The following is a 27,448-nucleotide window of genomic DNA, read 5'->3' as shown; positions in this document are numbered from 1 at the left end:
GTGCAGTAAGCATGAAGGTGTGGTTAGGTTTTCCTGTTAATTTAAGCATGTCAGTCTATACTGCAGTACTTTCCTGGTTCAGTTTCTTCAAAAGCTACCACATTCTGCTTTGTTGCATGGCCCTGCTCAGCAATTTATAGAATCATCAAGTCATAGAATGGCTTGGACTGGAAAGGACCTTGCAGATTGTCCAGTTCCAAGCCCCTGCTGTGGGCAGATATTCCTTCCTCTAGACCAGATTGCTCAGAGCCCCATCCAACCTTGGCTTACACTTCCAGGGATGGAGCATCTAGAACTTCTCTGGGCAAATCATTTCAGTTCCTCACCAACCTCTCAGTAAATTTCTTTCTAAATCTAATTTAAATCTACTCTCCTTCAGTTTAAAGCCATTATCCCATATTCTATCCTGGAAGGTCCAGATAAAAGTCTCCCTGTCTTTCTTACCAACTTCCTTCAGGTACTGAAAGGCTGCAGTACTATCACCTGAAGCCCTCTCCAGGCTGAACAGCCCCAGCTTTCTTGGCCTGTCCTTACAGGAGAGGTACTCCATTCCTCTGGCTGTCTTCATAGCCTTCCTCTGAACCTGGGCTAAAAAGCAGTCCCTAAAAAGTTACTAAAAAGTAACTCCAGGAATCACAGAGGTAATTATTTTCAGCCAGCAAAGAGCACTTGTCCATAATTTCAAGGAAAACAAGACCATCCCTAATGTGATATTAAACAAGATGACAATGTAACTTGAGCATGTCCATTTGTGGGGTTTTAGGCTTGCAAACTACATATACATATATTTTTATCTCTCATGTACTTAAAAAAGGCAAAACCTTGAGAACAAAAATCTAGAGAAACCTTGGTAATGCAATACTTAATCATGCTTAAATCCATTAAGGAACAGATGCAAACGAATGAGGGATCCTGGTTGGAAAGTCTCCCACTGTCACACTGTATGCAGAAGGATTAGGTCTCGTATTGCTTGTGCTGAAGACACCTTTTTCCATTGGTGTACTTCTTGGCAGATTTCTGTGGCAAATCCTATAAACAAATTCCTACTTAATTTGATTTCCATTTTCATATACAGTCCTATTACCTACATGCTTGTTTCTAAAACTGAATATCTGTTATTTTTGCTTTACTGTTCTTTGTAGCAAAAGACTGCTCCACAGAATGAAGTTAGCTACTGGTTAGCTAAATACTACAGCCATTTCAGTAGATATGGACACACTGCAAAATGTGAAAAATGTCCATGCTATCAGGGATAAAGGATATTATCAAGTCCTAAATGTATGCATGATGACTAACCATATGAAAGAAAGCACATTTGGAAACTGCTAGCAAGATGATGAATCAAGCTTTTCCAATGTATTTTTTGGAGACCCATTGATTTATTGTGAAACTAAATCTCACAAATTTTTGTGAAACTAATTGTCAAAAATACTACATTCCTAACCAAAACACCCAGCATATGCTAATGGTAGGAACACAAAAAACAAGCTAGCTCTAGCTGCTGGAAATCACCTCCCATGTCACACACTGCAACAAACAATAGCTGGGTTTTGGTTCCTCACATTCCAAAAACCATACAGACTGTTTTGAAGTGAAATATGTAAAAACATAAACATTAACAATTTCAGTGTCTAAGATTCAAAATAATGCTAAGAAAATTTAATAGATAATTCTAGAAATAATGACATATAGGAGGGGAAAAAAAAAAGCCTGGAAAGATATTTTCACTTTTTTTCAGGAACAATTGGGTGGATGGAGTGATTCCACATAAAGGAATTTATTCAACCTGATCGATACAGTTCAAAATATTAAAATGGGATTTCTACAATAAATGGAACAATGCAAAGGATTTATCTGAAAAAAGTTTATTTGAAAAACACTCGAAAACTATTATTAAGAAATTATTTTTCCCCTCTACATTAACTTATTTACATATACTATACATATTTATATATATCTATGCACACACACACAGAGTTTTAATTTGAATTGTGTATTACTATATTGAATCCATAAAGCCATGTATCATACAACAACTTGGTTTAAGATTTTGCATTTCTTGGATATAACAGGCTTCTTTTTGTTTTCAACTGTGCAAAAATTAAACAATATGAGACATGTTATGTCAGTGCATTGCTAGTAATTTCCTATAGACACTGTTATTCACGTTAGTAGTCAATGTAGCCCTTCTGCTACTAGTGGTAGACATCAACTGGCCGCTGCTGTTGCTACTGTTAGGATCAAAAGTCTTTTTACAATTGAAGAGACTGAAAAATTGTCTCTGATACTGAGAAGAAGCATAGTAGTAAATAAAGGGGTCAATGCAGCAGCTGATGCTGCTGATAGAAACACACAGTAGATACGCGAAGTAGAGATACTCTAAGTTGCTGTCAAATGAAAAATGAATATAATGAATTAAGAGAAGAATATTTGTTGGTCCAAAGCAAATAATGAAAACAGAAAAAACAGCCACACACAAGAGCAAGGCACGTGTCTTCTTGTTTTGCTTTGCAACAATGGTGGAAGAACTAAGACAGCGAATGATACACATGTAACAGACAGTAGAAATTATAAATGGCACAATGAAAAACACGGAAGAGAAGACAGAGAAGAAGTGGACATAATAGTCTTGAAGTTCGGATTCTCCCAGCACATCATGGCAGGTAGTGATGTTTAACCTGGGTATTTCCATTGTTTGCTCTCGCAGGAGAAAAGGAATAACCCCAGCTATTGCTAAAAGCCATATGATGAAGCAGATGAGAGAGGCACGAGGCAGGGTACGCCACCCCAAGGACTGCATGGGGTACACCACTGCCAGGAAGCGATCGAAGCTTATGCTGGTCATAAGCATTACTGAGCAGTACATGTTGCAGAAGAAGGCAGCAGTGATGAAACGGCACATGTGAGGCCCAAAAACCCAGTCATTTCCAGAAAAGTGATAAACAATCTTAAATGGAAGCACACTTACAAAGAGAACATCTGCAAGGGCCAAATTCAGCATGTATATTACAGCTGGCTTTTCAATTTTCATCTTTTTCAGAAACACAAGTATCGCTGTAATGTTCAGAGGGAGACTCAGCACAAGCACTAGGGTGTAAACTGAAGGAACAAAACGAGTCAGCCATGGACTAGTGAGGTATCTTGCTGTTTGAACTGACATCATTCGCTGTCCATGTGGGAATGATCCAGTCTGATTGGTGTCTCCTGATCCAACTTCCAAGTAATTTTCAGTATCATCAATAGGTATAAGATCAGCCTCTGGACTGAGAGAAGAACGAATGGAAAAAGTTCTGGGGCCTGGTATCATGAGGCTGCTGTTATTTGGGAAGCCTGGAAAGTAAGAAAGTAGTAAAATTAATAGGGCAGTATTTAGATGGTATGGGGAAGTGAAAAACATCTTTCAAGAAGGAAAGTTAAGATTACATTAGGTAAACAAAACAGTAAGGTCAACTTCTGATTCAAAGCACAGGTTGTCCACAGGTCAGCCATTTTAATTTAGCTCCTCCTACTACAAATTTTGGTAAGATGTCCTCCTTTGCCACCTATCTCTTAGCCTGAAAGCTTTTATTAATAGTGATTCTAGCTATGGTTAAGGATCTAGTCTAATCTGTGCTCTCTTTGGGCAGCTTTAACACAAACACAACAATTTGCCAGCCTTCACGCATTTTGTAAGAAATGAGATGCTGGCATAAATACCAGTAGTCATTCACAGAATTCCTACTAGAAGTACTCGTCACTAAAGTCACAAAAAGTGAAAGTGCAATTAAAACACTGTGGTTTTGAAATATTTCTGTGTGCTCTGGAGACATCTCACTCAACCTCCCATCAAGAGAGGTGGCAGAGCCATTTTCAAGGTAGATGTGGATTGGCCTTTTGCTGCAACAGAGAGGCAGCCACGGACTGTGCTGGAATACTTCCCGAGTTTTACTTATCCTAACCCTCAGTGGGCAGGACAGCATGTGTCTGGCGTACCCCTGGGGCACTTCTGAAGCCTACAGTTCCCTCTGCAGCAAGACCTTCTACAGCATGGTTTGGGAGCAAAGTCAGGACAGGGCATCTCTGCTTTTTCAATGTAATAAGCCAGGAAATCAGCACAATAAAGTGTTAAATGTGTGGCAGAGGGTTATTAATATAAAAAAGAAAAAAACCCAACCAATCAAAAAATCTATTCAGGCATTATTTCAGTAAAGTTGTATGGAGAAATACTTTGTAAGACTGTCATTTTCAGTTTTGGCTTACTCTGCTTTGGTATAGAATAATTCAAGTGTACTGTGGATAGACAGAAGTGAGAAAGTTACAACTACTCAAAAAACCAATCACTTGTTTGGCTGTGCAACTGATCATTTGTTGGATCCTAGACACTTAAAATAAAAATGAGAGTGTCTTAGCTCAGATCTGTGAGCTGAAAGTATGCGATAATGAATCACCTGTGTAAGATGCTGCGTGTTAAAAGCAGTTATTTGTTCTATATATGTTCTATAGTAATTGAAACCAAATTTTTTAATCAAAGCATCTGAAGGAAGCAGATGGCAAAGGGAAGAGTAGCTGCAGCTTTAAGCAGCCAGTTACCTCCCTTTGTGCACCATCAGTGGGAGAAGGGCCCTACCCAGGATGGATTTCTGTGAAATTCAGACTTGAATGTGGGGGGAGATCAGAGAACTGGTAAGGCAACTTGGTGATTATATTTAGAGTGGCTGTGCTTTATGTGCCACGCTGTGTCCAGGAGCATTCTAGGGGCAGAGAGACAAAAGGGAAGTGTTTGAGAAAAGAGTTTTCATATGCAAAGTGACTAGATTGCAACTTCTGCCGGTTAGAAAAAAAGACTCCGGGAACTTGTTATAGAGGCTGTAGTAGGAATGAAGCAGTTTGAGGCAGAAATGACAGAAATACATGAGCTCTGGTGATGCACAGAAAGGCACTAAACACATTTATACAAGGGTCTATTCTCTCTTTTTAAAGAGAACACGAACAGGCTGAACAACAGAGCCTTAATCTATAATACTTCTTTATAAGTTTAGTCCAAGCAGTTGGATGGCTCAAAGAGTCAGCTCCAAGTTTGGCAGTTAAGTTGCAGCACAAGTTCTTTTGTATGACACCTCTAACTTCAGCCTGTGGCTGACATCAAAGAGTTTGGAGATTTTCTGTATTTAATGATCATTGCTATAGAAATATATCACAAATGACACCACTGGTCTTCATCTCTTTTGGGAGGATTGTAACTATACTTGAATGAATCTCCCCCCTACCCCCTGATTTCTTATGCCCAGAAGCTCTTCTCCATGGTAAAGACATCACTAAAAGTGAGGAAAAATCTGCCAGCCATACCTATTGTATCTCAGTACACACAGGTTTCATGAATTTAAGAGTTTGAATTCAGAGTCACTGACCCTTAATGAGTGAGGTTAAATCTCTTAGTGTGGATGCCCTGGGTGATAATATGATACACTTCTCATTACTAACTCCTAACTGAGAACAGTATAGAAGTATGCTACAAGAAAAAAATACTATGATTGAGACAGGTACCTTTTACTGACTACCAGCTATTACTTACAGTCAATTGAACATTGCTAATAATTTTAATTATATCCTGAATTTTTGGAGTAATCTTATTTACAAGTTTATTAGATGAAAGGATTTAAAGTCACTTTTACTCCATTGCAAAAAATTTCTAAAAATAGAATCTTATTACAATAAATCAGAACAAAAATTTACAAATAATTTAGGTTTAGTTAAAATTCTCTGGAATAATACTACAATTTGGTGAAAAGTATGTGTTATTTGTATAAGCAGAGGCTTTCTAAGTTGAGAGTTGAACTCAACCTTCATTCTGTTAACATCACCTCCTCGCTGACTCCTGTTCTCAATTCATGTTCCCATCTTGAACTTAGATGACATGAGGTACTACTTGCAAGCTAGCTTTGTGGAAAAATGTAATGACGCATCACACTTGCTATTTCTGTGCCACTTGATAATATAAAGAATGGTGACTTAAACTTACTTGATGAAACTAAGTTTAGTTTGAAAGCTTGACAACCATGTATCAGTTCTTATCCTTTGCCAAGCTGCTTGTATGACACAGTGTCTGTAATTCTGGAAAAAACAATATGCACTCCATACTTTCTGAAACAGAAAGGAAGACAGATACTCCCTTTTGTATTTTTGTGTCAGTGTTTATATGAAAAAGCTGAAGATAGAGATTTATTCATAGAAGGGAACAGGGTGAAATCATGTCAGATTATTACAAAAGATCTTAATGAACTTTTATAGCAAACAAAAAGGTCAGTGCGGGAAAGAGGCGTTGCATTTAGACAGGGTTAGTACAAGACTGCCAATACACAGTAGCTCTACAGAGAAGGTTTTGAAACTACTGATAGCTACAACTACACCAGAATCTGTGAAAAAATTCTTTCTAGCTGTTTTCAAGCTATAGTTATCATTTTTCTAAAACATATTTCACTACAGCTTAATTTTTTTTTAATAATTCAAATAAGCTATTAGGAAAACAGAAGTAAAGCTTGTATAATGATCACAAATGTTCAAGGGGTCATCTTATTTTTCTAGGCTGTCATTCAGTCTTTCTGGAAGAAGTCAAGCTTGGTTGATAACAAACAGTAACTCTGTCATATCAGCAATAAGACTAACTGCTCTATCAAAACCCCTCTAAAATTTAAACAGGTATGAAAGAACAATATTAGTAAACTAAGTAACAAAGTAACCAAAATAAATTATGAACAAAGAAACAGCAGGGTAAAGCATTGACGTTTTGTGGGCTGTGTAGTCAGGACACTGGATGATAAGCAGTCTTTCCTTTGCCTCCAACAAGTACTTCAAAAAGCAAAAATTACATAGAATCAGTTGCCTGTAGATACTCAAGTCACCTGAAGTCTTCTTTTAGTTCCTGTGTTTTTTCATCAGTTGTCCAACAAGGACATAGATGAATTACATAGAAAGCTCAGCAAGTTTGTGATTGTTTAATTTGATCAATCCATAATGTGCTATTTTCTATCAAGTATTACATATTGTTCATCTCACAATCAGTATACATATATGCTGCTGACCCTGACTTTTTTTTTTTAAATACAGAGGTATGTTGTAATTTCTTTTCATGTCTGTAGTTTCATATGCAAGGGACTACTCTGCATTACCATTCTGTGAAAGAATTAGAGAGCAAAAATGCAACAGCTTTGACCAATCTTAAAAAGCACTCTTGAGTTCCAGAAGAAACTTGAAAAATATTTCTGTAGCCTTTTAACTATGGACAGGATGTAACAAACCAGCAGACTTCATATCCCAAGGGATATCTTTGTGATGTGAGAGATTGGAGAACGGGCTTCTACACAAGCCAATTAAATACATTCCCCACGTACTGCTGGACAACAATTAATACTGATTTCTGGGCATTAGTGGTGACAGCTGCATACTAGCTTATAACAAATAGGTTTCTTTTACCTCCCCTTTGCACAACCCAAAGTGATAAGCATCTAGAATTTAAATTACTCAGTGGCCCATAAATTAGGCATGTGAAGGCAGACTGTGAAGTCCCTGCCAGACACAATAATGAGCAAAATAAGACACAATCTTGTAGGAGTGATGACAGTTATTTGCTTTTAATTAAAAAAAAAAAAAAAAAAAAAGAAAGAAAAAACCCCAGAATTGCTTACGAGTTCAGATCTTCATTTAGAGAGAATTCATTATTAGATTACACAACTGATGCACTAGCAATCTGAACACATTTTCTTGAACTATTTTTTTTCTGGAACTGGATGTCTTCTCCTTTTTGCTCTTTTTTTCTCACCTCTTTAATTACATATGCTAGCTTCAAACAGTAATTGGTCAGATAATCTGTAAGCACTTAACACCAACCTACTGCCAAACTAGTGCTTTTTCATCTGCCCAAAGGAACAGCACAGGTCAGTAATGTGGTAACTGTGCACAGTGAAGGGTGGGGGAAGAGCAGGAGAGAAGCTGCAGGTCAAAGCCAGAGCAGACCTCAGGATACAACAGTGCATGGGCAACAGGAACCAAGTACATTGTGGTAAAAACAAGGAAAGTTATCTAGGACAGTGGGGAAATTATATTATTACAATAGGAGTGAGCACAAGAAGAGCAGAAGACATATTCAGATGATCAGGCTTTGTTCTGTTGTGCATGAAGTGGAAGAATAGCACCCAACAGTGAAATCTTTTTCGTATCATTTACATGTATAATTTGTCTTTTACACCACCACCCTCTTTTCTTAAAAAGATATTTTCCTTAGACTTCCCAAATGAACATGATTTCAACAGATTCATTCCCACTTGTCCTTGTGCCAAAAAGTTGTCTAGCAAAACTACTTGCCCTCTCTGATGCTTCCCTTCCAGCATAGTTACAAACACTAGCTCTATCCCCTTTCAGTTCAGCTCAGTAATCAAAGTATGCTATGCTCTGAAATTTCCTCTTAGCTGCTCATCTCATCAGCCCTTTTACATATGTAGGACCTGAGACTTTACTGCAAGCCATCTAAGTTATTTCTATAACAGCACTATCACCACTAGCTGATTGAAAGAAATCTTAAACTGAATCAAGCAAAACAGTAATAGCAAAAAAACCCTGTGCTAATCTCTAAATGCACAATCCTTTGTACTGCTGTACCTCTACCATAAGGTATGAGGTCACATGTCTTTTCTCACATCCCTTACCTCAGCATCTCCACCGTCTAACAAGCTCTGAGCTGGACGGATCCATGGGCTCACCAGTTAGGGTACCCGTGTTGCTGTTAGTGAATAACATGAAATAACCACGAAAGTAACCTATCTACTTGGGGTGGATATCCTGAACTGTTTTGTGCTGGCTGATCTTCCGAAGTTCGCCTAGAAATTCAGCTGGCACTCCCTCTGCTTGCGTTGTTAACGAAAGGTTAAGAGAATCCAGCGGCAAGTCTCGCCAATCTGGTCCGCTCCTCCACCACCTGCGACTGCCCGCCCGCCTCCTCAGCTGCGGCGTCAGCCCAGGCCATCTCCCCACCAAGAGCAGCCTCTCTGGCTGCCATGAACAAAGAGCCAAGGAAGCTCGGCGCTGGAGCTCCGGAGCGGGCCCCGGTGCCGGTCCGTGCGGGCACACGATGCTGAGCGCTAGGACGCGGTTCTCTGGTGGCCCGGATCGTTCCGGGAGCACCCACCTGGCCGGGCCGCCGGGCAGCACAGCAGCACCAGGGCGCACAGCAGCGCCCGGGGCTGCATGGCCGCGCCTTCCTCCCCGCAGTCAGTCCGTCCGTCCGTCCGTCCGTCCGTCCGTCCGTCCGTCCGTCCGTCCGTCGGTCCGTGCGGGCAGCGCGGCTGGCGAGCGCAGCCCGCAGGAGGCTGGGGCTGGCGGGAGCCGCACCGGGACTTCCTCCTGCCGCGGGGGCTCGGGGAGGGGAGGGGAGGGGAGGGGAGGGGAGGGGAAGGAAGGGGAGGAGAAGGCGCTGGGGCGGCCCCGGCGCCCCCCGGGACTCGCAGCCCCCGCGCCCGGCCGGGACCCGGGAAGCGGTGGCGGGTCGGGCGGGTCCGGGGCTCCGGAACAAAAGGTTATGCTCGAGGAATTAATCTGAGATAAGTTTGCCAAATTTGCAGTCCGAATGCCTCACGGGCAGTTTCAAGGCCAGATGAAATGCCTGCATTACTCACGACTGAAAGATCACGCTGGTTCAGAAAAGCCCCTTACAGTTGATCTACTTCGTATAAAGGAGGTGACGTCCAAGCTTGTATTGCATGTGTTCAGTAAAATGACTGCTCTACAAACACAGGGCAGCCCGAAGGTGATTCATTGCCCAGCTCTGCAGCCCTGTCTGCTGTTCCAAAATCCCCGAGAAAGTGGTGCCACTCCCCAGTGGACAAACTGGAAAGCTTCTGCACTCCTTTGGAGATGCTCATGAATCGAGAGGTGGTTGAAACGAAACCTACGTGAAGGTTGCATAGGAAAATACTTTGGTAATTTTGCAGCTATTATTTAGATACTTTGCTTTAAAAACATTCCACTGATGTTTAAGTGCTTTGTAAGCCTGTAAGACAGTCAGAAGCTTTAAAGTGGGGGCCTCTCCAGCTTGCTAGGATGTGCTATCCATGCCTCAACTGTATATCCTTCTGTTTACAGCAGTATGACCAAAAAAAGAGAAGGATTTCAGTTGCTTATATGTATGAAGTGCCTTTATTGCTGCAAAAGTACCGACCTTTGCTTATAATGGTGACCAAAAACCATGGAAAACTAATTTCCCTAATCCTAAGTACTGGTTCCCAGTAAGTTCTGTCTCTGTGTGTTCCTCCCACAGTGCTGCTACTAGTATAGCATGGTTGAAGCTGACTCCATTTCTGTAGAACAAGAGATAAATTAAAGTTTTACTGCTGGCCAGCCTTTCTGCAGCTCTATCATACCACATGCTCTAGGTAACCTAGAAAAAATGCCTTGTACTTAATTGAACCATTCATCTGTTTAGAAAATACCTTAATCAGAGATAATTATTTCATCTGGGAAGAGAAAGTCAAGCTATTCTTGGTCACTTCTGTGGTCTCACAGTTCTATAAACTACACAAAGTTTACTCTTATAACTTTTTAAACCCAAAATAGAACTGAACTAAAACAGGTAATTGTAAAAATGACTCAGGTTCTCAAAAAAGCATGTATTGCCAGTATTTTTTGTACCTTTAAAGAAACTTTAACCCGTGGGCCAATGCTTGAGGAATAAATTAGATTAAAGCATTTGTGAACATATGAAGAGAAACTGACATTGAACCTCCAGGAAGTATTTTGGTCACAGACATTAGAAACAGTCATAGGCCTATGCCCTTTCATCATTGTAACCTAGTTATTATAAATACAACAAGTGCCATGCTTGTTAAATTTTATGCCTGCATATGAAAACCAAATTTAAATTGTATCCTGTAATTTTGTGAATCAACTTGCTCCTTCCTCTCAAGACCAGCTTATTCTAACAGAGGTGAAGAGTTCATGACTTCTGAAGCTTTAGTTTTTAATTCTACTTCTTGCACCTTTTGAAGAGTTTTGGGTTTTTTTTGGTAGAAGTATGTTACGGAACAAAACTTCATTCCTGTCAAACACACCAAGTCTACCAAAAAAGACTGCACTTATCTAGTGAGATGCTGCATCATTACTGTTTTTGTGGAAGGAGAACTTTCTTGCTGCCAATATGCAGATTAACCTGGTGTGTGTCAGAGGTGGGTAGGTACTGCTGAAAGATGAGCACAGAAACATACCTCAGGCAGGGAAATCAGTCATGGAGGCAGAGGCTTGTGTGTCTGTGTTTGAAATCACATGTGGCTGTCAGTGTTTGGATTTTCTGGGAATGAAGGTTGTTCTTTTACTCCTATATTCTGTAAAAGAAAGGCGGACAGCTAAAGAAGGTCTGCAGACAAATCTAGTGCTTGTGTTGGTGTTCCGTCTGTCTGGCCTAAGCAGAAGGATGTTGTTCTAAAATTTTGTGCATATTTTTGTATCTTCAAGAGGCCCTTGAAAAAGTTCCAAAACAAACTAAGTTAGCTGCCAAGCAGTCTTAGTCAACTCTAAAGACATGTGACAGAAAAATGCAAGTCCTGGGGTTAACAGACTAACACTATTGCCTGTTTTAACTTCACTACCACCAGTTAAGGAGGACAAAGTTGAGAGACAGGCAAGTTTTCGAAGGAAAGATGCATTTTCTCCTGTAGTGACAACTGATGCACAGGCCTGTTCAGGTGTACTGGCTTTTTTTTCTCAGATTTTGAACCAGCAATGCAAGTCTTTCCACACCACCATCTCATGATTGAAGCTGGTTTCAGCAAGGCCTATATGATGTTGAAGTCCCCACGCTGCATCCCACAGTAGCCTTTAAAAAGCCTTTCTTTTTTGTTGTACTTAGTGGCTGTCAGCAGCACTGGGTGATAACAGAATCACTTTGCTCATTTGTGTAGTACATTATACTACAGACAGACTTCTGTGTAGGTAGGAAACATTGTGGTCAGTCCTGTTCAGCAGGGTTCATATTATTGCTCAGTGACAAGGCCCTAAATGAAACTAGCTAATTAAGAAAAAAAGCTTATAAAGGAATTTAAAGGAATTAAATGGAAATTACTCTTTGATGTGCACTAGGAAGAGCAGGAAGCCCAGGAAATGGCTGGAAAAGGGGTGTGCAGTCACACAGACTGTACAATTCACACCTGTCATTACATGGGGACCAAAGAAGCTTTCGAAGCTTGCCTACTCCAGGAAATAACTGAGGAATGTGCTACTTGCAGTAAAACCAGGCAGGTACTAGATGTCTCAAGTGTATCACACAAAATTGCATATCCAGGAGTGAGTTACTCCCATAAAGGCTGTGGAGCTCTGGCATGTCTCACCAGCACAACTCCAGGCTTTTGACACATTACCTTAAGAGTGTTTTTAGGAGCAACATCACACCTGTGGCAGATTTAGTGCTTAGCTTGAGCATGTTAAAAATATAGCCATTAGTCAAGTTGCAAATAATAAGGGGAACAAAAGATTGGGAATTTAATTCATATTCAAGTAAAATTCACTTCTCCTCTTTGGAAGGAAAAGTGAAGTGCTGTTTTGGCTTTTCTATCCAGCTATTTTAAGTGAACCAGGGTATCAATACTGCAGCATTTATTCATGTTAAAATGGCTTATACATAACCAGCTAGAAGAAAAATGGAATCATGTAGTAGTCTTTTAATCCTTTAATTAGAGATATTAACTCTTTTAAAGTAGTCATGTGTTCAAACTTAATGTCATGCATAAATTAATATCTCTAGCAAAAGTAATAATTTTTCAGCTTGTGTAACACCACAGATCAGTTAGTATATCAGCTGAGCTTCTAATCCAATACCTGCCAGTGACTTTACACTGTTCCATTCCTTTACCAGACTTAATATGTATTCCAGGTTGTCTCACTGTCTTATCTTTTGAAGTGTTTGTCACTAGAAAAGTGAGAGAATAAAGTATCTTTTTCTTGGTCACATTACCTGTGGCACAAACCTTTGCTCTGTAGGAATAAGTGATAGTTCCTAAGCAAAATCATTGTCACATTCAATGGCATAAAGGCCATGAAGTCTTCACTGCCAAGCAGCTTTCCCCAAGAGTACTGAGTATAGTCTTAATTACATGCAATTTTACAAACACACTGAAGGAAGTTCTTTCAATTACCATCTAGATGGCAGCTTTAATAATTCCTTGAAATGAAATATAGAGATCAAGCCAGTTTAATTAGGTAATGTTTATTTTACATAGAACAATCTCCAAAGAATATTTTAAAAACCCAATCTAAATACTGATTTTATTGCATTTATTTTCTTACAAAACAACAACAAAAAAAAAGACAGACAGGCACAATTTAGGTATTCAAATACTTCAAACTGAACAACTGTTCGCTATTCAGAATTTCCCCAATACCACTCCAAAGGCTGTGAAAGTAGAAAATGTCATTTTGCACGAGGCAGTAGTGCATTTAGTAGGAATGAATCGCAAAATACATTTTTGTGAAGCAAGTCGTTATTGTCACTTTGCAATTACCTATAAAATTTTTTGAATTGCACAATAAGTTTGCAATTGACAACTGCCACAAAATAGGCCTAGTATGTAACTAAATATTTGCTCAAACTATCCCTTAAAAACAAATTAGGTTTTCTTTTGGTAAATACTTAAAAGTCTAGTATCAACTATATTATATATCTGAGGTAATTTTAAAATGTTTCAATAGGAAGAGGTTTATATATTTAACTAAATTCAATTTCTGCCTACCTTAAAATCTACACAATAGCTCTGTGTCCTAAAGAGTATTTTGATTTGAAAGTACCAACACCAATGAAATCTGGAACTGTTTAAATGCATTGATTCTTGGTTTTCTGTTTTTTTATCAATGCTGAAAAGGCACTGCGTACATTCCTCTGAACATTTGGTGTTTTAGGGTGTGTTTTTAAAAGTTAACAAGCATCCAATGACAAACTTCAAATGTTTATAAGCAAAAAAATACTGAATAGACTTCCCTCTGATTGATGAAGTCCATGATATCTGAAAGTACTCATTTTCCATAGAACTTCTTATTCAACAAGAATATGAGCAAATTCACATTCACTATAGCTTTATCAAACATTTTCATTACAGCCACACCTTCATACTGCATCTGAAGCAAATCCTGAAATGAGTAAAAAAAAATCATTAGTGTCTGTCTAAATCCATACCCTTACAGTGATAAGTTGTGATAAACATTACCAACTCCAGGTTCTTCAAAACTTAAGCAATTGTAAGCAACTATTGGGATACACACAGAAAACATTATGCATCCTCTAGATCCTAAGCTGCAGATAGTCAGTAACAGCAAACCGGAAGAAATACTTTTTTCTGTGTATTTCCATTTTCTTTTAATATTTTCTGCTTGCCACTGAACTAATGTGGTGGTTGATTCCATGTATTTGCCCCAATATAAGCATTAATTCAATGCCCATGTCCAGCATCCTGCAGAAGTTATCTATTATTCTGTACATGAGCTGCTGCTCTATATTGATTGACTGATTCATGCATACATGTGAAAAAAATACTGGAAAAGTTTGTAGTTACAGGAGATGCAACAGCAGCTATATAGCAAAGTAACAAAATTCAAACCTGGAAATGGAGCTGCACTTTTTCCATCTCAACTCCTAAAAATTTTGCTTTGATTTCGAAGTCACCCACTTCTTCTCCAGGTGTGATATCAAACATGACGTTCTTAAACCTTGAAACAAGAAAGGTAATTGAATACATAGGCTGTGCAGTTTCATATAACCCACAGTTTTGGGGAAAAAGCCTGCACAACACAGAATAACTTTGACAACAAGCAGCGTTGTTGGTGTCAAAAGAATCACTCAATCCCTCCCTGCACTGCACTCCATGCAGTGTCTTCTTTGGTGAACTGGTAGTATGAAAAACAAAATTTGGAACTCTTTTGTATTGGAGAAAAAAACCCCCCAAAAAAACCAACCAAATAAAAAACCACCAACGTACCAACCAAAGCCAAACCAACAAACAAAAAACTCAACAAAACAAAACACACATACAAAAAAAAGGAAAAAAGGCTTTGGGAAGTTCAGTGAACAAATTGGGTCAAACATCCAGTGTATAGAAAGGGGACAGCCAGATTTTCCTTCTGCCATGCCCAGTCATCTCCTTGCAGGTACATACTTGCCTCATGTAGCTTCCTCTACCTGATTAATCAACTTGGAGAAAAAAAAAAAAAAAAAGAAAAAAAGAAAAAAAAAAACCTGGAAAAAACTTTTCCATGCAGAAGATGGATGGAAGGTGCAAAGAATGGAAGACTTGCACTACCACAGCCTCAAAATGGAAGAATACAAAAAATACACATCCATTCATCCTGCCATAGTGAGGAAGAGCAGTAAACCTGGGTTTACTAAGCTATTTGAATGTGACTGGTCAATATATGAAAAGAAAATAAAAAGGTGATCATCAATAATTAAAAATTAAAAAGGTGGTCATCAGTAGTGAGTCTGCTGCCAAAATTGTCCATGTAAGATGGTGCTAGGGCTGGCTTGTGAAAATATTTTCCCAAGGTAATCACAGAGCAAGGTACAAAATTAATTATGACAATTAGACTGTATCATCCTTCTCCATCCTTCAGAAACTGTTGATTAGAAAATGCTTGGAATTGGTTAGTACTGCACTTACTGATTGGTTTGAAGATCTTCAATTTCTAGGATGACACCTTTTTCATGAAGTCTTGCAGCTGTGTACTTTAGTGAGGTCTGTTTCAGTTTTTTGCTTCCTTTCACCTCCTCTTTTCCATCTAATTTAATTGACCTCCGTGAATTTCTGAAAAGAGAACAAGGAAACTGGTGTATTTGCTTTTGATGTATTTGTCAGATCCTTAACACTTCAGCTACTCTTCTAGCCATATTTAACTTTCTTTCACTCTTTCTTAAAAAACAAAATTTAACAAAATATCAGAAAAAGAAAACATACAAAAAGAAGCTAGAGGAATTTTTAGCACACAATGAATCATCTAAGCATCTTGCCAATGAGTTTGAATCATCTTTTAGCACTTCTTTCAAATCTATTATGAAATGCAACTCTAATCCTAAAGAGTCCACAGTCCTCAGTTTAAAATAGCAATTTGTAAACTTATGGTGATACAAACAGTAAATACTTTGTAATTAGAGTTACTTTTTGGATCAATGAAGTGTGCACTAGGAAAATTCCTGTTAATGTCAGTAAAACGTTTTCATTTTAACACTTTGGTGGCATTGGTGGGGGGACTGCTTCCAAGTAGCAGCATTATACCTGAAAGGAAAAATTATTTAGGCATTTATTTCCCCCTTTTCCATTCTAAAGACAAACCCCATACCTTTTAAAAGAAGGAAGAAATCAATAATTGCTTCCCAAAGCTTAATGGCCTGCAAGCATGCAAATGGATCTGCAAAGTGGCACCAATTAAATATATTGAAAACTTTTCTTTCTCAAAAGCAGTCTTAAACAAATGCAAGCCTTTAATTTCCAGTTGCTGATGCAGTTTACAACTTCATTGTAGATTGCCAATCTGTTGGAATCAAAACTTTAAGCTACAGACAACACCTCTTCTCCCTCTTGATAAAACACACTAAAAGAGACATTAGAAAAGAAAGGAAGACTCAACTCACTTTCTTGTTAAGTTGTCCAAGCAAGTTTTTATATAGGTGTTGTAATAATTAATTTGTTCCTCATAAAATGCTGTCTTGGAGTTAAGTGCATTCAAAGTCTGCTGGAGTTTCACCAATTCAGCTTTTCGATGATGTCTGTATCTTCTTTGATTCCGGATATCCTAAATAAATTTATTAATGTAATTGTTTTATTAATTTGAAATTTTTGAAAGCCTCAGTTCATTACCATTTCAGTTTGCAATTACAAAATCTGACTTAATTACTGAGAGAAAGCACAAAACTATTGTTAGTTCAGTACATGTAGGTAGTAGTACAGTTTATTTACATGGCAACGACATTGCTACTCATATACACAAGTGGTGTTGAACTTTTCTGTGCTCTACAGGGCCTAACAGACCCAGAACTCATAAGGGAGATGTCATTGTTGAGCTATAGGTAGCTCAATATACTCAGATTCTTATGGCCAGTATGCACTGGGGATGGGGAATAGGGTTTGTTGAGAACAGTCCCTGTGTTTCATCAGTGTCAGGATGGGCACTGCATTGGCCCACTACTCTTCTTGTGTCCTGCCCAACCACAGCAGATTAGTGTTAATGCCAATCTGATAATATTTCATGGGGATTTAGGTCTTTTGAAACCTTACCAAGACCACAGCCATTCTTACTTGAAACACCACTGAGCAATTCCAATTACTGTTAAAATATACAAAGGTACATTGAAGCATTTTAGGGGAGGAGTTAAATCATCAGCAGCATCAAATTCAATGCCAGATTTGGATAACAAAGGTTGCGGTTTTATGTCATTCAGTTCAGACAAGTATGCAGGAGTGTACTGTCTTCCACTTATTTTGTCAGGAAACAAAAAGAATTTGCTTCATATGTGGATACTTAGTAGTTTAGGGTAGCATTCCCTGAAAAAGATGTATTTTACTTCTCTAATTGAAATGGATTTAGGCTAGATGCCAAAAAATGTCTGTATATGTACAGGGAAACACTCTGTTTACCTTAGCAATCTCATTTATAATTTCTTGGTACTTTGTTGCTGAAGACACTAGTCCTGCTTGTTCCAATGTCCGGAGATTTCTCTGAATTTTCCTTTTCTTTTGTTCTATTGGTAGCTGCCCATCTTCAAAACTAGACTGACTGTGCTTCATTTTCTCTGGAGTTTTGGAATCTAAGATGGCACGTTTCTCTACAAGTTTCAAGTTCTCAGATTCCTGGGGGGAAAAAATCATACAAAATAATTATTTTCCAGATTTTGATAACTGTTAAGTGTTAAAGTACATTGAATTCTCAAAGGAGATTATCAAGAATCAGGTTGCAGGCTTTATGTCCTTTTACCACTTGGTGTCAAAGTACTTCATTTACTGTGCCTTTGGACATACCTTAGGTACATAGTGACAACACCTAGACATACATTTGAATTAACCAAAATGTCAAATTCAGCCAGGCCCAATGACTTCATCAGCTTGTGGGAAGACTGTCCAGATCTCACAGGTGTTTCCTACATATGTACACACTGAGGTTAACTAAAATCTGCACATTATTAAAATGCAGTTTTGTGTGTCAGATTCTACAGGAAAGACTTCAACTGTGAGCTCTTCCCACTCGATTCCCATACTAAGGATAGCAGTAGTTTCCTGAGATTTGCTTGTATATTTTAAGCAAATAAACTAAAAGGTCAGGGAACTTGAATTACAATACTGAATTTAATGGGGAGGGGGGAAAAAAAAGAATAGAAACATTCATGTCAGGCTATTTGTTTGTACTATATAGGAGAAAAAAGATCATGTTTACAAAAAATGTAAAGAAAATATATTCTAGTTAAGGCCTTCAAATAGCTGTAATGAAATACTTCCCTCCCTAGTCAGGCATAGTGCAACACTTACCTGTTGTGCAGTGGCTGGTGTTTCTAATATTTCTAAGAGTGTATCCCCTGGTTGTGTTCGTATCACATCCACTATGAGTCTTTTGGTCCTTTTGAAAAGGATATATGGATATTACAAAACAGTTATCACTGGATCACTTGTACATGGCATTTCTTCAACCATAAAAATACCAAACTCCCCCTTTATTATGGATTCTTGGTAAAATTTGCTTTCTACCTTTCTATGTTTCACAGCTTCCCTTAATAACATTGAGTATCTGGTTTCTACACAGTCTGAATAGAGAAATAGATGTAAGCATCTCTCCATTCATTTTATAAAACAGATAACCAACTATCACAGTAAAACAGTTACTGTTAATAAAAATACAGGCAACAACTCACATGTGGATTTTAATTGGCATCGTGACAAAACAGCAGACAGAAATATAATGTTTGAAAAGCCTGAGCTACTCATCATTCCATTAAGGGTCATATTTAATGAATAAAGTGGAAATGCACTCAGAACTGATGAACTCTGAAGGAACTTTACATTTGCTGGAGTGCATTTACGCAAACCACTTAAAGACAGATATTTCTCTAGCAACAACAGACAAGAAGCATTTCCTAGCTAAAAAAGGGAAGCTGCTACACCCTGATATGTTAACCAGTTCTTTTCTTGGTAAGAATTTATCTCATTCCTGCTGCCTATTCGTTCATAATACTTCCAAGAACATCCTGCTACAGAATTCTATTAACTTAGAGGACAGGATTACTGAAATAGCTCATTATTCTTAACAATTAACAGAAAATTAAAGATGCAGCTTATGTTTCCAAGGAAAACGTCTAAATATTGTCAAAATTTCTGTGATAAAACCCAATGGTTTAAAGTGATAGTCTACCTAGGTACAGTTGCTTCTTCAGACGTAAAACTTCATGCCATGGAAAAAATCCAGAATACTTATTTCTGATTTAAAAAAACCCAAACAGCTGAACAGATCAGATTTGAATTACATCCCATGTCTTCCCTCCTAGTTATTGCCCACCTACTTATTGGTGCTGTCTTTCCCTTTAATGTGAACTTCTGCCTTCACACATGTGGGGTACATATAATAAGCATGGTAATAGAGAAGAGGAGCATCCTGTTCTCCCCCTTACTCAGATGATACTAGGACCTTAAGTAGGCCAATCCCTTTTCTGGATAGCTTGAAATAACTTCAGAAGATGGTTGACAATAATGTGGAACTGAGTGCTGTTATATAACTAATTTTTACTATAAAGTAGACCTGTACGGCAGAGTATCTCTGTAGCCATTTTTAAATTTGTTCACCAGACAGGATAAACATAATTTTCTTTCCTAGATGAAAACATGCAGCATGCACTATTCATGCTGAAGTAACAGTTACATTCTTTTCAAATGGCTAATGACAGTATATCAGGAAAGTGTTTATTTTTGAGGGGGAGGAAGGGACATGGTAATACTGTCTGACCCTTACAAGTCTAGAGTGCTTTTCATCTGTGCTTTCCCAAGGCTGTGGCATTTTAAAGCAGAGTGCTTTTACAGCTTCGTGAAAAAGCACTTCCCAGGTTAGATAATGATGCAGTGATGCTCCAAAACACAGATGGCAATATATTTATTTTTCTGGAAAAACTGACAGTTCTCCTGGCTTCTGGAAAAGTTTGAATGGCACTGAACACAAACTGGCTTTTGAAAACTGAATGCACTCAGCACCTCAGAAATGCACTTAGGCAGGGCACATGCTTAAAAAGCAATGTTTAAAAACAAACAAACAAACAAAATTCATTGTCACAATATAAGTGTTTGAGCAAAACTTACTTTATCATCAGACTTTTGAGATCCTGATCTTCTCCTTCTCGTAACTCATATTTGCTTGTCAGAGACAGTGAAATCTCTGTTTTTGCAAGTTGATTCAGTGTGCTTTCCCTGTTGGGGTCGTTGGGATCAACAGCTCCTTCCCCTAGAAGGAAACATATTTCAGTCCAAGTTTTCCAATTTTCCCATAATTCAGTACATGAAGCAAACAAGTACCTGGATGAATTACTGTAAATAATCAGAAATATTAAGTTTATTATATAGCACCTCTATTCCTTCCATGTAGAAGCAGCCTTTTTTTGGACATTGAACACTCAAAACCATAACTTAGCTATTTATAAGCCTAGTTACAACATTTTGGAAATTACACCAATCCTTGCTTTTCAGGCTCCTGATGTGCAAAAGACTTCCAATGTCATCTTCTCCAAGAGTAATACCAACTATGTAACATCCTTTATCCTAATATGCAGTGATAATGAAGAAACAGAAGAGTAGCACCTATGTCAACAGGCTATTCACTTGAATGTTGGTGTTATCTATGACTCTTAGCTACTTTCTAAACAGTTTTCTACAATAAATGCAAGTTAAGTATATGTGAAATATATTACTTTCTAATAAATGTGCATAATTTTTAAAATGTGACTTTTATTTGGATAATTAAGTATCAAAAGAAAACAATGGCTGGTTTTAGAATTCTCTATATACTTTTCTGCCCTAGGTACACTAGGAAATCTTAAGACTGGATTGTTGAAAAAAAAAATCACTTGTTTCCTATCTGCACAACTGGATCATTCGAAATATTACTAATGTTTGGATTTTGAATCAAACATTAGTTTTTAGAGTGAGTATTGCAGGTAGAAAAAGGTTCAAATACAAGGTGCAATGTTACAAAAAGTGTTTGGAAAAGAATTCTATAGTAAGCAGAGAAGCAGAAGCTATTGCTCTCAGAGACACAAGAGTATTTAAGTCAAGCCGCTGTTTGTTTCTGCCCCTAGAATGAAGTTGCCCATAAAGACAAAAAACAGCATACCAAGGAAAGATTCTATATCAGGAACAGGTCCCAAACCTTCCAGCAATTCATTCAGCAGGTCATTAGTCTCAGGGGCAATGGCATCCTGGTGTTCCAAAAGCAGCTATAAACAAATGCGAATTAAATCATCATCCAGTAAAAGCTTTTCTGGTATCGTTACACATGAAAATAAATCTGGAAACTAAATGTTGAAAGACACAGACCTAGCATGATCAGGATTTGGAGGACCTTCCCAAGGCCAGGAAGCAGCCTGGATTCTGGGCTAGAGTTTAGAGTTGGCTTGCTGTAAAAGATCATGTCTTGCTCCTCCAGCAATTGTCTCTGGGTGCTAAATGTCACGGCTGAGCAGAAGATTTGCAATTAGGACTAATAAAGTCCTAGTCATCACAGAATAAAGGATTATAATCCCAAGCAGAGCATTTTGGTCCTGCATCCTTAACTCTCAAAGGAATAAAGACAGTGTTGGTGATCCATAGAATTTTCTGTATATCCATTCCAGTAGCTTACAACGGTGTCAGTGATACCTTTCAGAAAGGACTGTATTCCCTAAGTGAGGAACCAGCTCTGCAGCACCCACTGCACCTAACAGACATGTTATGTCAGTCATTAGACTCACTAAAAGGAGTATTTGATCAGGAATAATGCTCACATATATTTTCTGGTCATTACAGGCAAGAACAGGCACAAAGACAAACCAGTTTGTTTTTAGCAGATTTAGTTCACTCGAATAAAACTGACTTACAGTGTGGCCTGCTGTGAGTTCTACCTTTTCCACAGTGTATCTGGCAGTATTTGCGAGAGATTCTTTGTGGTGTTTGTGGGCTTTTTTTTTGACAGGGGAATGTTGTCGTGGGGGTTTTTCTTGACTTGGGCGGGGGGACACACAGGGGACATGTTGCAAGCCAGGAAAAAGAGAGTAATACCTCAGTTTTAGGAGGAACATGTGGTAAACATTTAACTTACACCCCATTAAGTCATACTTCAGATTGCTGTTATTCTGTTCTTCACCCACAGCAAGAACAGGCATGATACCACAGCGCCAGTTTTTCTAAATCAGATGTTTGCATCTGCTTCCAACAAGTCATGTGAAGAATGCCAGAGCCACAGTATACAATTTCTATTCCCAAAGGCTCTCCTTCAAACTGCTTTCACTTTCTTACCCAGGACAGAAAATGGTTTTAAAGTTAGAAATGTCACATGAGACTGGAACATAATTGCTCTTTCCCTCCATCAGAAAATGTTACATACCAATTATTATTCAAGATGCTTTTGCAGGAAAGCAGCATTTGCATTTTCTCTAGGGAAAAAAGATCTAATACTCAGCTTCAGAACATTTCAGAGATGAAGTGAAGAAATTACTTCAGAAGTAAGAATGAAAACTGAGCTTTCCCCAGACACTGTTAGCTGCAAATATGTGATAATTTGTATGTTATAGTCCATTGACTAGTCTGTTTTCATTGACTTACTGAATGGGTATTGATAATTTCTTCAATGGAGATATATATGACAGGCTTGCTAAGGGTCACCATATCAGAGTATTCATCAATATTGAATTTCTCCTCTGGTTCAGGAACATCACATGCTGCTTGAAAAAAATTCCTAAGAGAAAATGAGAAAGATTTCAATAATTGTCCCTTTAAATTTCACTTTATTTAGCCTGTATAAAAAAAGCCACAGTCAAGTCTTTGACATGCATTATGTTTCTCTTACAACCTGCAATCTACCCTCAATGTTTCAAGGAGCCTTTTGAAGGCAACGTGCCAATAGGAATGATGAAGTGCTCTCTTTCCTGGGTAGCTGATGGAAGACTTTTAAAGGGGTTGGGTTTTTTCCCCTCCTTATTAAACAAGGAGTGAAAATTGGTAAATTTTAAGGACTTAGAGAAATATATATTTAATGCCCTAATAGTTTTAAAAGTATTTCTCTCTTATTTTAGGAAGGCATTTTGCAGTATGAGGTGTAGTGAGAAGAAATTGATTGAAAGGACATACAAAATTTCCATTCAACAAATGTTGACATTACTGTCAGAAAGAAGATGAGCTGTTCAAAACAAGACAAAATGTAGTATTGTGTATAAATACAAGAATCCTGTGAGAAAAAAAATGAAGAGTGTAGTTGAAATGTTGGTGAAGTCCAAAAAATAATGGCAAGTGGGGTATGCAATGAAATAGCAGGAAAAATTTAAATTTAATTTGCTGCCAAAAGGTAGCAAACTTCTAAATATTGCTGCAGGAGAAGTTGGAGAGGTAACTCTCATGACTTAGGAAGGGTGTGGACAAATTTCTGCACAGGTTAATAAATGCCAAGTAAAAGATCTAGGTAGGCTTAATGGCTTTAGCATAGCTAAATATTACTAATATTGTTCCAAAGGGAAATAGGCAGCTAAAGGCAGCCACCATTGCTGTCTAAGAAGGGCTTAGTTAAAGTACAGAGCACACGCATACAGATATTTAAATAAGCTTAATTAGGGGAGGGATTCTTCCTTTTGTAGTAATCAAGGACTGACTAGAGTAGCACTTCTATTAACATTTGTTATTCTAGCTATAACACTTTCTTCCTTATAGCTTCCTCATGTTTCTGTCATGCCCTAAATACCTCATTGAAATTACTAAGTTGAATTATCTCTGTGTCCATGGTTGACATCTCTCAAGGAAACCCATTATATGAATATACAGTGCATCTGCTTTCATGAAGGGCAGACAGTAAAAACAGAAATTCTGAGTGCAAATTTGTTGCAAAACCCAACAATACCACAAAGTAATAGCAATCACCCCCAAAAATGGGCAATAACCCCAATGAACTTGTGTCCCAGAATGCAGGAAAACATGCAGCTTCCTATGACTGCAAGATAAAATAATAATATCTATATAGAAACTGTGAGCAAAGATGACAGAATAAAACAAGCTGTGCAACCTTTTCCTGACAAATATTTTCTCTTCCTCATATAAAATGTTCAAAGCAGACATTGATTCTGCTGGATAATGAGTTACCTCAGTATGTTCTCAGTCTGTGCTTGCAGCAAGGAACTGCAACCAAGGCAGCAGAGATGATCTCAAGTTAATGCACAAGCTAAAATACAACTTGTTACTCCTGCTCCAGCTCCTTGTCAGGGAGCATTTCTCTTTGCCATCACTCAACATTTTTAACCATGAACAGGAAATTCCTATCAACAAGGAGTCCACCTTCCTTACTCATCCCAGGGGAAAGCTCTTACACTGTAGGTATTTGTGAGGGCTTTGCATACCTGAACTTCTGGTAGGTCTGTGAGAGGTAAGAGTTCATAGATGACAGATGCTCGCTTTCTCCTTCAAAGAGTTTGTTAGAAGCAGCATGCTGGAGGACTTTTGCCACACAGCCCAGGTTCCTCCTCTGGTCAGGGTGTATCTGGCCCCCAGCTGTTATATCAATTATATCAAAGCCATCAGGAGCAACTATGGCAGGGTTCATGTAGCGATAGTACAGCAGGTTGCCAACAATCTAAGGAAACAGAAAAAGCAGTTAAGAGATTTCCCCTTTGCATACAGAAATGACACCTTACAAAATGTGACCAATCATTTCTACTCCTAAATTAGACCATAGGAACTGGTGCTAGAAGAATCCTCAAGACACACATTACCTGTGGGGCTAGCTGGAAGAACCTGTGGTCTTTTATATGATAATCCTCCTACAACGCCTCTGTGAACATCAGTTATGGGCTTTTACAACCACATTTCAATTTGATACTGCTGTAGTTCAGCTAATGCAAGGCATAGAGTTAAACACAACTCTTCCAAATTTCACAAGGTTCTGCTCCCAAGGCTCATTCTCCAAAGTGCTGCAGGTACTGGCAGCATTTAATGCGTTTGTTGATAAGGGGACCTATTATTTCTCAAAGGGACTGAACTGCAAAAGTGGACTCTAGAAATCTGGAGAACAGATTTCCCAAACTGCAGTTTCTGTAACAATGTTACAACAGCTTTTGAAGATTGCAACTTCAAAGAATTCCTGGTCTCAGAAACAGGCAGGACTTTGCTTTCTGCAATTTGCTTTAGCATATGTGCATGCACCTGCAGAATTTCCAACTTACACATTTAAAGGCTTTCAAGTGGGTACTCCATTTGCTATCTAATTTTTTTAATGTGTTGAGCAATTTTTTAATCTGTATTACTGGAGTGATGGACAGTGAAGAATAATAGGGAAGTTCTGTTAAAATGAAAACCTTGTACTTTTAGAACCATGTAATTAAACACCAATAAAAGAGTCTTTATTTAAGTGCAAAATAGCCCTAATTTGACAGGGCTGTCAAATGTCAGCTGTTTGGAAGGCTTGTGGAGCAATTCTCCTAAGTCCTCTGAAGGGACACCATGGCTTATAGTGGTAGGGTAACAACAGCCACTGTGCCAGTACCATACTTGCTATTCACACCTTATTTTTCAGTCTGTATAAATGCCATTTCTACAACTTCTACAAGCATCTTAAGTATAATGCAATCCAAGTGTAGTATAATCTACTCAAACTTTTCTTTTAGAGACCTTCTTAATTGGATTTAAATTACAATTTCTTAACATGTTAACAACTTGAGATAGGGGAGAAAAAAAAAGAGGACTATAGTTTTCTCAATGAAAGAATTGGTAATGACAAGGACCTCACCACCAACCCAAGCCCCAGAATGATTCAGATAAATTCCAGTCTTTTAAGTACTGTTACTATCCAAAACAGGTTGAGCACACTCTTCCATAAGAATTGCTGGGCACCCAGATTAACACACCTTGATTGTGGCAACAGAATTCCCTTCTCCCCTTCCTCAGCCCCTTTGCAACTCAGTAAGAAATAACAATTTCGTTCAATAAATGCTGCTTTCCCAGCTCCTTAGAATATTTAGTGTTAATAAAAATCCGCTTTGGCATTAAAACAAAAAGCTGTTGGCAATTTGCCCTAAGAAATTTACCTTTAATAGTTCATCTTCTGTTGCATCCGGGAATTTCTCGTGGAGTGAGCTCTTCAGAACTTTGGCTATGTATCTCATTCCATAACTACATGTAGAACAGATGAAAAGGCAAAATATTGGAAAAGACTTAGATGAAAACACAAAACAATCATTCTAGTTAGCTTAAGTTACTGCCTTTTTGCACACTCCCTTGAAACACAAGAATGAGGTGATAATGGAAAAAACACACAAAACATTTCAAGTACAGGGAGAGGTTTGCCAGGCTGCTAAAGCAGAGTGGGGCAGAGAAACCACTCCCTCTGCTGGGCAACTCATTTGAGAGAGCATCACAAGTCTTTCCAAGCATGGAAAGGATCAGAAAGGATCTCCAATCACAGAGGTTCAAGTGAACTGCTGCTCGGAGAGTCCTAACTCAGCACTTACGGCATCATATTGAGAGAAGAGAATATGGATGTGAGAACTTTGTCAGTTACTGCTCGCAGACTCTGGATAGAGGATTCCAGTTTATTCACCACTTCTGTGTGTGTCAGTGCTTGCTCTGTGGTCACATCATATGGCAGTTTGCTACAAAGCAAAAAAAGAAACCAAAAACAAACATTAAACCTGGTTAAATACATTTTAGAATAAAATACTATTTTTTTTTTCTTCATAAGGGCCATCAGTGAACAAAAGTCTGAAAAAAACACCTGGAACTGGGTTTTGTTACTAAAAGTCTAAATGCTTAGGCTTCTTTTCTTTGGAGGTAAGTAGTTTGCTTAGTTGGGGGTGCACATGTTATCATGTACCTTCCCTTAATAACAAAAGCAGAATAAAAATATAAAGCATGCATTCCCACATCCCCATCCCAGCACAGCTCATCAAAAGCCTGGGACACTACTAATATGATGTTAGTAAAAAACTTGAGAAAAAGATGAAGTTGCTGCTTGGCATAATCTATTATACTTGTAAAGATTAAGTAATTGACTTAGAAAGGTCATGTCAACAAAAGTGATCCTTTCATTGTTCAGGAAAGTTAAAGCACCTGTTTGTCAAGCATCTCTCCCCAAAATCTCTGTGCTGGAGGAAGACTGGGAAGGGGCACAAGTACAGTACAATTTGTCAGAGGAATAACAGGAAAGCAGAACTGAGGGATTCCTCATGTGTATGGTACAATATATCCAGCTT

General features: G+C 38.3%; 2 protein-coding genes across 2 annotated transcripts in view; both read right to left on the bottom strand.

Annotated features, from left to right (window-relative positions):
• Positions 1-1,366: 1,366 nt before the first annotated feature.
• Positions 1,367-9,505, bottom strand: F2R (coagulation factor II thrombin receptor). Its single transcript, XM_056514752.1, has 2 exons — positions 9,158-9,505; positions 1,367-3,330 (listed from the first exon to the last, which is right to left on the bottom strand). Exons 1-2 carry the CDS (start codon positions 9,216-9,218, stop codon positions 2,126-2,128), a joined length of 1,266 nt encoding a protein of 421 aa, XP_056370727.1. The 5' UTR covers positions 9,219-9,505; the 3' UTR covers positions 1,367-2,125.
• A 3,696-nt stretch (positions 9,506-13,201) lies between these two features.
• Positions 13,202-27,448, bottom strand: part of IQGAP2 (IQ motif containing GTPase activating protein 2) — a 123,074-nt gene continuing 108,827 nt past the window's right edge. The window contains 12 exon segments of the mRNA XM_056514751.1: positions 13,202-14,139; positions 14,607-14,715; positions 15,663-15,806; positions 16,631-16,791; positions 17,634-17,846; positions 18,519-18,606; positions 20,331-20,472; positions 21,358-21,460; positions 22,824-22,956; positions 24,602-24,834; positions 26,285-26,369; positions 26,708-26,848. Coding sequence (XP_056370726.1) covers positions 14,026-14,139; positions 14,607-14,715; positions 15,663-15,806; positions 16,631-16,791; positions 17,634-17,846; positions 18,519-18,606; positions 20,331-20,472; positions 21,358-21,460; positions 22,824-22,956; positions 24,602-24,834; positions 26,285-26,369; positions 26,708-26,848 — 1,666 coding nt within the window. The 3' untranslated portion in view covers positions 13,202-14,025.

The sequence above is a fragment of the Oenanthe melanoleuca genome, chromosome Z (genome assembly GCF_029582105.1).
Source record: "Oenanthe melanoleuca isolate GR-GAL-2019-014 chromosome Z, OMel1.0, whole genome shotgun sequence".
Lineage (NCBI taxonomy): Eukaryota > Metazoa > Chordata > Aves > Passeriformes > Muscicapidae > Oenanthe > Oenanthe melanoleuca.
The sequence above is the reverse complement of the archived record's forward strand: the minus strand, read 5'-3'. Positions and strand labels throughout refer to the sequence as shown.

Excerpts from the sequence above, each read along its gene's own strand:
- F2R (XM_056514752.1), bottom strand. The coding sequence starts at position 9,218 with ATGCAGCCCCGGGCGCTGCTGTGCGCCCTGGTGCTGCTGTGCTGCCCG. Across the intron at positions 3,331-9,157 it reads CTGCCCGGCGGCCCGGCCAG|GCTTCCCAAATAACAGCAGC; the intron begins GTGGGTGCTCCC and ends CTTACTTTCCAG.